The sequence below is a fragment of the Ovis canadensis genome, chromosome 1, assembly GCF_042477335.2.
Source record: "Ovis canadensis isolate MfBH-ARS-UI-01 breed Bighorn chromosome 1, ARS-UI_OviCan_v2, whole genome shotgun sequence".
Lineage (NCBI taxonomy): Eukaryota > Metazoa > Chordata > Mammalia > Artiodactyla > Bovidae > Ovis > Ovis canadensis.
In genome coordinates, this window is record NC_091245.1 from 258,645,264 (window position 1) to 258,657,481 (window position 12,218).

The following is a 12,218-nucleotide window of genomic DNA, read 5'->3' on the forward strand; positions in this document are numbered from 1 at the left end:
GGAGGGCTTTTGAGAAAGGGTCTGGCTAGCCTGTGTTTCCGTAGTGGTCCCACAGCCCCAGGACAAGCTTTGCTTCTGGTAGACAGAGGTAAGGTTGTGGGGGGTGGTCTGGGAGGAGGAAGGGTGGGACCTGGGGAGCCTGCATCCTACCCACCCAGGCTAAATGAAGTGCGAGCCCCTGGGTGCTTGCGGAGGGACAGAGGGGCTGTGCAGGGCAGCTGAGTGGGTACCGTGGCAGGAGCCAGGTGGGAGCTTCTCCGGGAGTCATTTTCCTTAGCCCCGCTCCTGCAGTGATTGACATCAAGCTGGACAAACCCCAGGAGCCCCCGGCCAGCGAGGGTGGCTGCTCCTGCTAATGCAGCCTGACCCCGGCTTCCTTTGACACTACTCGCTTGTTGTGTTGCTTCCTATTGGTTAGCTTCCTAAGGGGGGTGGGAGATGAGCTTATCCAGATGGGAGGAGTTTTCTTTTCTCTCTGTCTCTAGGAGTCGGGTGGGTGGGGAGGGAGGCTGGGCATCAGGGATCATGTCACTCTTAACAGCTGTTACTTAAACAACTATTTTTTGGTTTGGTTGTAATATATTGTACTTTATTAAGATTGCCAAAAACTTAAAATTTAAAAAAAAATTTAAATCATGTGTATACAACTTTTTGCCAGATAAAAATGTAGTCATTTTTATTTGAAAGATGTGCTTTTTTTTTGTTTTTGTATATTTGTAAACTTACAGAGAACCTTTTCCACACACCTCCTCCTTCCTGTCCTCTTTTAATGGTTCACCACCTCTGCCCTCCTCCCAACCCCAGACCAATAAATTTAAACAATTAACTGGGCAATTTGTTTAGGCTCCAATCCCCAGGCTGTCTGGCCCAGACCAACCAAGCCTCACCAAAGAGGCCCTCCGTAGTTAAATCAAACACTGATGGAACGAAACAGGCTCTGAAGAGGCAGCTCTGACTCCGTCCTTCTGTGGCCAGAGTAGGACACAAGCCACAGCCCCGAGCTGAAGAAAGGCCTGTGAACTGCAGGGAGCCCAGGCCAGGCCCACTGGGATCACTTCTGCCTCTTTCCCCTCCCTGAAAAGCCTTGAAGGGGGTGGAGGACACTTGCCACAGGCAACCGTCTATGCTCTGTGGTCCACCCAGTGACTGGCAGAGCAAGAGGTCATGGGCAGGAAGGAAGGACGGGGTGCTGTTGGCAACTGTGGGCTGGGGCAAGGTGTGGTTTATAGACTGGGGGCACCATATGTAGTCATGAAAATGTTTTAACCAAGCCGTCCAACGATCAGCAAACGTGTCTGGTTTGAAGCTGAGGGAAGGGCAGAAGGAACCTCAGTGTGTGCCCCTGAAGCCCTCCTTCTTGGATGCCAGGGAAGCTGGGGCCTGCTCCACACAGGACTGGCCCGTCTGTGGTGGGGGAAGGGAGGGTCTGCAGACCTGCCACCGGGAGGATGCATGTTTGCCGATCCTTGGTTGCTAATACTGAGTGCTGATTTGGAAAAGCTGACCCCTTGACGTATTTCTGTCTCCCTGGAGCAGGGCAGTTGACATTTTTGTGCACAGACCTTTGCAGATACTGTAGCAGCACTCCAGCCGCTTGAGGGTAGGGCTGAGGTGGGGTCCCCAGAAGGCTTTCCTGAGAGCCGTCCTGGCCATTTTTGACTCATTTCTGAGAAGGCCTTAGTCCTGAGGACCTATCTGTAAAATCTTTGAAAAGAACCCTCTTTCACTAAGTGATGCTGCTGCTTGACTAGCATTCCAAATAGATCCAAACTCACCAACTCCGAGTCTGCACAAAGCCAGGCAGAGGGCAGCCACTCTGGCCAAAATCAGTGAACCCTGGCTCTTCCTCCAGGCCGCTGTTAGGCTTGTCAGAGACAAGCTAAATGACTATCTGGCGTACAGTAGGGAGTAAATTCCACCATAAAGCAGGATCCCAACAAGTTATTATGTTGAATTTGGAGCTTCTCAGAAACTAATCCAAAATGGCAGCCACTAAGTGCAGCAGGGACCTGGCAGGACTCACTGATGCTGGGTCCAGTGAGCCTGTCACACAGCTGAGGAGACTGTGTGTCAGAGCTGATCTTCAGAGAGAAGTTTATCTTCAGGTGAAGCAAGAGGAAGCAGCATTCCCACTGAGCTCCTCTTCCAGAAGGTAAAGACCAACGTACGAACGTAATTCCAGTGTCACATGTTGAGTTTTTATATGTGTACATAATTATATATAGAGATAGACTTGTGTATACACCTTCCACACATTCTCACAAAGATACGTGTGCTCGATGTATATTCTTGTTTTCCTGCTCTCAAGTTGGAACTTGCATTGTGATACCAGTTTTGGAAATCCAAAAGTACTGCAATGTGTTGAAATAAGAAATACTTAATATTGTCCCCAAACTTGTGATTGTCTTGCCATCAATAAAACAATGCGTAGATGTGTTAACTAAAGGCAAAAATAGAACCTGGGAATATGCACACTATTTCTGTCTGTACTTATATGCACAAGTGTGCATGCCCATGTGGGCCAGTACCCCCACCCTGGCACACCCCCCAAGTGGTGCTTGTTGGAAGAGTGCTTACTTACCTCGTGAGAATTCACAGGAGTCCAGGTGACAGCCCCAAGCCTGGCTGGCAGTGAGGGCCATTGCTTGAGGCCCCTAGGGCAGCCCAATTTGCAGGGATCTCATTGGGTCTCAGTGAATGAATGGTGGATTTTTATTTTCTTTGTACTATAAGAGTACTTTTTCTTTAAAAATTTTTGTTAAAAAGGTAGAAACTCAGTCCCCTTCTCATGGTTTTTTTTTCCATCACAGCCTAGAATAATAGTAAGAGATGAAGCAGATACAATGTGGCTTGATGTGGCCTCCGTGAGCCCTCGTTTCCCAACACATACATGACATCCTCTCTCCTGAGCCCAGCTCTCCCAGTCCTGTAGGAGAGGGAGGTGGGGAGGGCAACTGCCTCCCCTTATCCTCCTATCCTGGTGGCGCCACACTGTTCCATGAGTGCCCTCCTCGGGCCTCATCTCCACCCCTCTTCCTGGATCTGTCAGGGCAGCCAGACCTCCAGCACAGAAGGGCTTTGGCTCCTTGGCTCCCATTGGGGGCAGGTGCCATCACTGTCCTCTTGCTTGTAGGTAGGATCTTGTCTCAGACTTAAGGTTCAATAATGAAATGATCAGGTTCCCTTGAAGAGAATGTCATGAAATTCCTCAGCATTCCTGCTGAGAGTATCCCATCGTTGCTGGATCCAGGTGGGCTAACACAAGGCAGAGAGGAGGGACCCCTTTAGGAAATGATCTCAGTTGAGCCAGTGGTTCAGTCTCTGTCTCCACAGAGCACACTTGACCTGGGAGTATGGTAGGCTCATCTTCTGTAGCCCTCTCTTTTACTTTGAGGAATCTCAAAAAAAAAAAAAAAAAAGGAAAAAATGCTGTCAGTAAAGCTCCTGTCTTGTGGACATCTGAAAAATCGAGCATATGGTGGAGAAAGCAGAAAGTGTGTTTACGAATGCAGACGTGCCAGAGTGAAGGAGTGGTCTCGGCATCTCGGGTGCTAGAGGCTAGAGCTGCAGCCGTGCATCTGAGGTTAGCAAGCATGCTGACTCGGTCAGAGGCCTCCTTGCCATTGCCATCACCGCACTCTTCCTCAGCATCCTCAGTTGGTCTGGGATGGCCCAGGTCTGAGGAGCAATGGCCAGATCAGTTCGAGTATTTCAGGCAGCAGAAACGAGGATTGGTATGGTGGTAGCCGAGAGTGCGGACACATTGGATGTGATGTTGTCGTTTGCCTGGTGGCGGCAGTGCGGGGAGCCCTGCCCTCAGGTACCAGGTGTGACAGTAATGGCACCGCTGGCTTCGGTGTCCTGCAGGCAGAGAAGCCTCATCTCTCCACGTGGCAGAAGGCAGGTGAGGGTGTCAGGATGTGAGAACAGGTAGCTGAGGGCTGTGAGGCGTGTCTGAGCCACACGAGGGGCAGCCGAGCTGAAGTGTCTGGGCATCAACCATTGCGCACTCGTTTCCTAACTACCTCTCCCCCAAGAATGTGAGACATTGTCCCCTGGCTACAGCAGAGTGAGGAGGAAGGCTCACAACCCTTCCTGCACGAAATGCAGGAAGACCAAGCCCGAGAAGGGTGACCTGCTTATGGTTTACCCAGTAAACTGCAGGCAGTCAGAATCAAGGTGTTTTCACTCATCTGTCGCTGACATGTAACAAATGTGACTGCACTGGCACACAGGGCTACAGGGCACGGGTGCTCCTCAGACCAGCGTATCTGAGTACATTTCAGGCTCCTCCATTGCAAAGAAGGGCCAGCCCCCGAGTCCACTCTGATTGTCATACCAGGGCACTCTTTGGATTTTTTGTTTGAAATAAAACTATTATTTCAGTGATCCAAAACCTTGAGCTCTCAATGCATAAACTCCCTGGACACCAGACAACCCCCCACCCCGCCCTTGCTGATGCTCATGGTAGGGTGTGGTTTATCCTTGCAGTGGGATTGGAAGCTTCCTTCTAGTGCGAAGCCTCCATAGGTTGACGGCCAGCGTGTATCACAAGGTGTGTGTCACCTTCCTGCTCACCCGGCCCCATGGAAGTGATTGGCCATGAGGAGCACAAAGGATGGCATTCCCATCTCACTGGCTCAGCAGGCTTAAATGGCCACATTGACTTTACATAAAACTGTGTAAAATGTGGAAGACTCAGCATGTTGATCGAACAATAAACTGTCCTAATTCTCAACACAAAGCCTCTTGTTTCATATTTCTAAGCGGTGTGGTCATATATTGGTGGAGGGGGTGTGGAAAAACAGATTTCTTCAAACGCATGCTCCATGAAGAAAACCCTCCTCATGTCTGGGTGGTGTGTTCACCACCTTTTGCTTTTTCCCTCCTGCTCCTCACTGGGCTCTCAACTCAGAAGGGGAAAAGGCAGGACATGCTGAACTTTACCGTAATCTCCATTCTGCCTGAAGGCTGATGGAAAGGGAAACTCCAGGCAGAACTGAGGCACAGGGCTATGTGTTATCTCTTACCATCCCTGCTCTCCACTCATGGTGGCTGAGGGTTAGAAGGGTGGGTATAGGGGCTGGATCTCTATTCTCATGATTTCTGGAAAGTATTTAAAGGCAAGAATTTAAGATGAACCATAATCACCTTTCAGATGACATGAAGCTACCCCGTATGCCCTCCAGCGTCATCTCACACCAATTAGAGAACAACCCTGAGACAGCCCTTCAGGTCTCAGTCACCTCCAGACTAAAAGGGGCCATGAAGGCCAGGGGACCAACCCACAGAGAACACAAAGGCCCAGATCAGGCCCACCACTGCCCTGGACTGGAAATGCTGGGAATCCTGGGGCCATAGGGAAAGCCAAGTTCACCAGGTCTTCGTCAAGTTCAACCTATCTTTCTCCTTTAAAGGTTCTAAGTTTCTGGAGCACCCTCCAATCCACCACCTCAAGGAAGCCATCTCTGATCAGGAGGGGTAGGCAGTAAGATTCTCTGCCCACTGAGCCTAACTTCCCTGGGTGCCAGGTGTAAACTGTGAGGTGGAGGCGTTACCAGGCAAGTCGAGGGGCTGAGGCCTGAGAGTGCAAGTGCACACGCCTGTATGGACCAGACAGGTTTCCCCCAGACTGGTATTCAGGGCAGTGTGACCACAGACAGGAAAGGGAGTGCATCGTCTCCCTGAGCATCGTGCTTGCACACACAGCATCCAGCAGGTGAAGGAGGCACGCTGGGGCTTCCCAGACGTGAGTGTGTTAACGGGAGTTGTGACTGTCCTCCCTGCAGTGCCCTGCAAGCCATCAAGGCGTGTTGCTTGAGGTGGTCCCCTCTGTCACTGTAGCCGTCTTTTGGCCAGCCGTGACCAAGGGTGCAGAAAGGAGCTTTGATAATCCTATGACAACCCCCAGTTTTTTTTTTTTTTTTTAAGCGTATTTCAGTTGAAACAAAAAGATCTGAAGTCAAAAGAACACCAAGTGCCTCACATACGACAAGATCATGGCGGTGGGGTCGGGGTGGGGAACGCCAGGATCCCAGGAGGCACTGAGCCCATGCTGGGGCTGCATGGGTGGTGCAGCCAGACAAGGAAGGGCCAAAGTGAGGATGGCACTGAGGCAGCTGACCTTGGGGCATGCAGCATGGTGGGAGGGATGGCGGGGGGTGGGGGGATGGGGAGAGGGGTTGCGGACAGGTTGGTGCAGCCAAGATGGAGCCCGTGCTAATGAGAGGGGAAAGCAGGGGCTATTTCTTCACCTGAGAATGTGACTGTATGCCCACAAAAGCAGGAAGTGTGCCACACTCAGAATTCCCAGGTTTGGGCACAGTGCTTGGCATTTTCTGAATGAATTTTGGCATTTTCTGAACGCCATACACGGCTCATGTGAGTAGTCAACAGGTCAGGACTTTATAGTTGAAAAAGGAAGTGGAACTACTTTCCTGTGCAAAAGTCAGGTGAGGTAGCCACCTTTCTTTAAGTACTCAAAGGGCTGAAATGGAAGAGGTTAGCACTGTAACTGCTGCTAATACACCTTTAGGCGAGAATGGGCATAAACCAGTTGAAGCCTTGATTTCATTCTAAATTCAAATCTTAAAGAAAAAGCACAATATTCTGGCTGAAATGATCTCAAACCAACAGCACACAGCCAAGTGCCTTTTACACACAGCAGGAGCACTGAGACAGAGAGCATGGGGAAATCTAAGGGCAGACCCCAGGTAGTCCCCAGCAACAGCAGTTGATGCTGATCAGAAACAAAAGCCCAACAAACAGTCAGGCAGGAGAGGGGCTACCAAGGCCCCAGAATGTCCGTGAAGTGTTGAAAGAGCTGGAATGAACAGGTAGCCTTGGTCTGCAGGTGTCCTCTGTGCCCACTGAAGGCTCCATTCTGGAAGCAGGTGCTGTTTACCAGGGCAGTCAGGGCACACTGCCCTGCAATCTGCAGGTCCCCACTCGCAGAGCACAGGTTCTTTCGCATCGGGAGGCAAAGGCCCAGGGAGCAGCCTCAGTGCCTCCAACCTGCGGTGGCTCAGACACTGCCACATTCCCGTCTGTGACACACAGTCAGGCTGAGTCTGCTGGCCCTGTGACCTGACAGCCCTCTTTCCACTCTAGCCATACTTGGCTCCCAGCCCAAGAAGAAATGGGCCTACTTCGGCTAAATGGCATCAGGGCCACAGGAAGATAATTTGACCTCCCCACTGATAACCAAGCTCCCAAGGACGAGTCACCGTGGCCCAGACCCACAACAATGGGATGACTGTGGCAGAGTTAGGAGGCAGAATGAGACTGCCCAGAAGGACTATGTAACCTGCCTGCTTACTTCACCCTGAGAGTAAAACTAAACAGGGCCTGAGACGTCCCTGGCAGTCCAGTGGCTAAGACTCGGTCTGTGCTCCCAATGCAAGGGGCTCAGGTTTGATGCCTGACCATGGAATTAGATCCCACGTGCTGCAACTAAAGATCCAGCGTGCCACAACTAAGACCTGGCACAGTAAAATTAAAAAAATAAACAAACAAACATGGCTTTGTGGCCCAAAGAATGTAACAGAACACATTAAAGGCCTACGTGATACTCCAGGAGGCCAAGTCACCTGTGAGACTGCTCCCTGGAGTCCCGGGTGCTTGGTCGTGTTACACATGCAGATTTCTGAGACCACACGAGGCCTACTGCTGAACTGAATGCTCAGGAGCGGGGTCCTCAGACAAGCTATTTAACAAGCATCACTTAATTCTGATGCATGCTAACATCTGAGAATCACTGTTTGAGATAGAACTTTCCTTTTTCAAAAGATCATCTTTAAGGTCTTGAATAAAATTCAACCTTGCTCCCCTTCTTCAATCACTTGTTTTATGTACTTCTTCCTCTTATGAAGTGAAACACTGTATCACCTCTGGAAAAAACAACAAAATAGCTGACAGCATATGCATGCCCCTTAATGGAAGCATCAAGCCACTGATGTTTATTTAGGTGAGCATTGCCTTTGATTATGTGAACATGTCACATTTATCACATACCTTTTGAGTTTCTGGTTCATTCTTCTTACCTACTTCCTAAAACTACTTGGCTAATAAGGAAAAGGCAAGAAAAAGTCTGAAAGACAGGAAGACATATCAGCAGTGACACTTCCCAATAAGAACCCACCAGGGTTGGACTCTAATGGCATCTCTGTGTCAGCCTGGGTTTATTTCATACTCCAGTAGCAAGCTGTGTGATGCAGGGTGTGGGAGTGGGGAAGGGATTCTGAGGCAGAGCCAGAGTGACACAGGAATGGAAGGCCAGCGGGCAGAGGCATGGGCCACAGCACGTATGCGGGGACCACACTCACTGGGATGTCACTGGCTCCGTGCCATCCTCCGTTGCCTCTCCCAGACCCTCAAGGCAAGGTTAGGAGGGTCCCACAGCATACTCCCGGAGCATCCTGCACCTCCTCTTTTACGGCTCTTCCCTCACTGTGCTGGGATTAGCGTTTCACCTATCCACAGCCACCCTTGTCTCCTCTTTAATCTTTAGTGGCTTATCTCTTGAGTGTTTGAAGTAGGGATTGAAGTTTCTATGTACGTTACCATCATTAGGCCCCAGAAATGTGAGACAGGCCTGAATTCTAACACATGTGCCTACCTGTATTCTCTCTACCATTCTATGTAAATGCTCTAAGCTAGACAGTTTTTATTTGGGGCGGGGGGCCGTGATGGGTTTGCTGCTGCACAGGCCTCTCTCTAGTTGTGGCAGGCAGGCTGCTCTCTAGCTGCAGTGTGTAGGCTTCTCACGCTGGTGGTTTCTCTTGCTGTGGAGCACGGGCTCTAGGGCGTGTAGCCTTCAGCAGTTGCGGCTCCTGGGCTCTAGAGCACGGGCTCGACAGCTGCTCCGCAGCATGCGGCATCTTCCTGATCAGGGAATTGAATCTGTGTCTCTTGCACTGGCAGGCGGATTCTTCACCACTGAGCCAGCAGGGAAGCCCCACAGACAGACGGTTTTATTTACCCAGAAATATATTAATCATTTCTCCTGCACTCAGTGCAGAGTCTGCTGTACTCAGGCAGGTCTCCTGCATTGCAGGTGGATTCTTTACGGACTGAGCCACCAGGGAAGCCTATATATTAATCATTTATAAAAAGCCATTTATAAAGCCATACATTTTAAAAGACAGCAAAGAACATCACTTTGAAATTGCTTTAAAAAAAAAACCATTGGTGAATGTGTACTTTAAAAATCTACAGACAACTTTTTTCATCTTGTATTTGTTCCACAGCATTCATGCTATGAGTACAAAATAGGAGCTCATCAAATAGCACATAAAGATACAGCCCAGGAGCACTCATGCATCAGAAAAACAGAACAGCTTCTAAATCTCCCTAGGTTCCCTAGTTAAGGGAAACCACTAGAATGGTCATTTCTAGTGTACATTTTAGTAGCATTTGGGGATTTAGCACTTACAGTTCCATCGTCTAGGAATGACTCCAAGAATTCATAACGTTTCTGAAACCTAAGTGTTACAGGGCTAGAGTGTGGACAAGTCACTGAGCTGATGAAGAACAGACCACTGTCAGCACGGCCTTGCTGTTTTCAACCTGCCTTTACATGTCCGGAGACCATGTTGTAATTGTACCAACAAATCTGAAGATTCATGTACTGCCCATGAAGGGTAACTGGAAATCACCCAGATCCACACAAGACAGGTTTGTTTCCAGGGTAAGGGGCCAAAGCACAGACGCAGAGGATAAGAAAACACTTTAGATGACATCATATTCTCATGATAGTATCCTCTCTATGTGAGGTCCACTTGTTAGACCTCGACCTTACATCAAGCATATACTAAAGGGATCTTACATACACTTTAAAAAGGGAAGACACAAATCAAATAAAATAACTAGTTTGAAAGGAATATGGGAGAACTGAACTTAAAAAATTAAAAAAAAAATTCCACACTGGTTTCAACAATAATCTGTTTCCAGAATAAGGAAAAGTTCCTAACTATATTTGAAATATTCCCTCCAGACTACCAAATCCTTTTCCAAAACTGTCATTCACACATACACACATTCACATCCTGTGTTTGGATCTAGTCCTCAGGCGATTTTAGTCAGCCACTTCTCCAAGTCCTGGATGTCAGCAGAGCCAGCATCCCCTCTACCACCCTTGGCACTGCACTCCAGGAACTCTACTTTGAGCGGCAACTGTGAGAATTCAAATTCCTTGCCTTTCTTCCCCAGCTGAGCAGGGGCAGTGCTGGAACTGTCCAGTGTGCTCGGGGCAGCAGAACGGGTAACCCGTAAAGTATTGCTGTGAGACAAAAGGAAAATGAATCAGGAAGCAGAAAGACCTTAATTCTTATATAACAATTAAAGCCCTTTAGAAAATCACATTAATTCCTAAATATTTCAACACTCAAATACTGAATCATAAAACTGTCAATTATGCTATTAGGATTATTAAATAATCTTTTGCTTTACAAGTTATAGGTCACTCTCTCAGACAGACAGGATAGCAGTCCAACCCAACATGGCCAGATGGTGGCAGTTTAGTTGCTAAGTCATGTCTGACTCTCTGTGACCCCATGGACTATAACCCAACAGGCTCCTCTGTCCATGGGATTCCCAGGCAAGTCTACTAGAGTGTATTGCTATTTCCTTCTCCTGGGGATCTTCCTGACCCAGGGATTGAAACCAGGTCTTCTGCATTGAAGGCAGTCTCCTGCATGGCAGGCAAATTCTTTACCGAGTGAGCCCCCAGGGAAGCCCACATGGCCGGATGACAAGGGGTCAGTAATGAACCAAGGTCACACTAACCTTCTTTCAGCACAGTGCCCCCTTCTACTAGGACTGCCTGCATGATGCCTTTTTAAGATATATTTTCACATTACCTGCTGGTTTCAAAACCTTAAGTTTCTGAAAGTGAAGTGTGGGTAGGTAGATATTTACATATTTATCTTGAGTCTATCTGGATACAGAGCTTAGAAATCTACGAACTGCAGGTTCTCATATTCAGTCCACTCTCTCTAGCTACTAACACCTTCCCAGTTTAAGTCACTTAACTGCCACCTGCAGGCCTTAATAAGAAGTGCAAAAGCAAGGCTCGCTGTGTCTGTTTCTCTCCCCAGAAGCAGAGGCACATGTGCAAACAAAATAAAGGATGACTTAGCGCTGTAAGATTTCATGAAAACGAATGTGGAGTCCATACAAAAAACTAAGTACCTTGTTCAGAAAGACACACATATGGGAAAAGTATTTTAAAAACAATTAACACAAGGAAAAACATTTGAGGAGGAGCACCTTAAAGGGCCTTCTAAGAAAGATGTTAGGTCCATGGGTCTTCATCTCACTGATTCTTTAAACTCAATATACATGTCACGTATGCTCGTTTATACGTAAAATATTTTACAAGAAACTCAAAAGGAAAAAAAACCCTAACATTATATTCAGCTCTTTTCATTCAGAAAACTATGAAATGCTTCACAGCTGATAAGGCCTAATTTTCACAAACACAGGATTAAACTAAACTTAGACTCCGAATTTAACTGATATTAACCATTATAACTTTTTAACATTTTATTTCACTGCCTTTATAATACAGCATTTCTTTCTGTATTGTTTTTCTATGGCTCTTTAGAATGAAAAGCAAATGAATCAAGGAAAACATGGGGAAGACTTGAACTATGCTGTTTAAAAAAAAATGGATACACATGAACTTACTTACAAAATAGAAAGAGACTCACAGAGAACAATCTTATGGTTGCTGGGGGAAAGGATGGAGGGTAAGGGATAGTCAGGGAGTTTGGAATGGACGATGGACGTACAGTACATTGCTGTATTTAAAATGGATAACCAACAAGGACCTATTGTATAGCATAGGGAACTCTGCTCAATGTTATGTGGCAATCTGGATGGGAAGAGAGTTTGAGGGAGAATGGATATATGTATATGTATGGCTGAGTTCCTGTACTATTCACCTGAAACTATCACAACCTTGTTAGTTGGCTATATCCCAATACAAAAGTTAAAATGCTAACAATTTTCAAAAAATGGATATACAAATAATATTATTACTTGTCCCCAAAGATAATGCTAAGCAACTGCAACAGAAATTTTAGAAAAACAAATCATCTAACCCCAATTTTTTTAGCTTTAGCAGTCTCAAAAGAGTGAACATCAAAATAGGAGAACAGATGATGAACATGGAATTTCAGAAGGGATAGAAACCATTGAGTAACACCAGCAAGACA

The 12,218-nt window shown here is 47.5% G+C and overlaps 2 protein-coding genes across 2 annotated transcripts in view; one reads left to right on the plus strand and one right to left on the minus strand.

The window, feature by feature from the left end:
- RAB6B (RAB6B, member RAS oncogene family) overlaps positions 1 to 686 on the plus strand; it is a 58,910-nt gene extending 58,224 nt beyond the window's left edge. Inside the window, exon 8 of the mRNA XM_069565430.1 lies at positions 292 to 686. Coding sequence (XP_069421531.1) covers positions 292 to 356 — 65 coding nt within the window. The 3' untranslated portion in view covers positions 357 to 686. The remainder of the gene's footprint in view (positions 1 to 291) is intronic.
- An 8,512-nt stretch (positions 687 to 9,198) lies between these two features.
- SRPRB (SRP receptor subunit beta) overlaps positions 9,199 to 12,218 on the minus strand; it is a 35,506-nt gene continuing 32,486 nt past the window's right edge. The window contains exon 7 of the mRNA XM_070289440.1: positions 9,199 to 10,279. Within this exon, the coding sequence (XP_070145541.1) occupies positions 10,066 to 10,279 (214 nt within the window). The 3' untranslated portion in view covers positions 9,199 to 10,065. The remainder of the gene's footprint in view (positions 10,280 to 12,218) is intronic.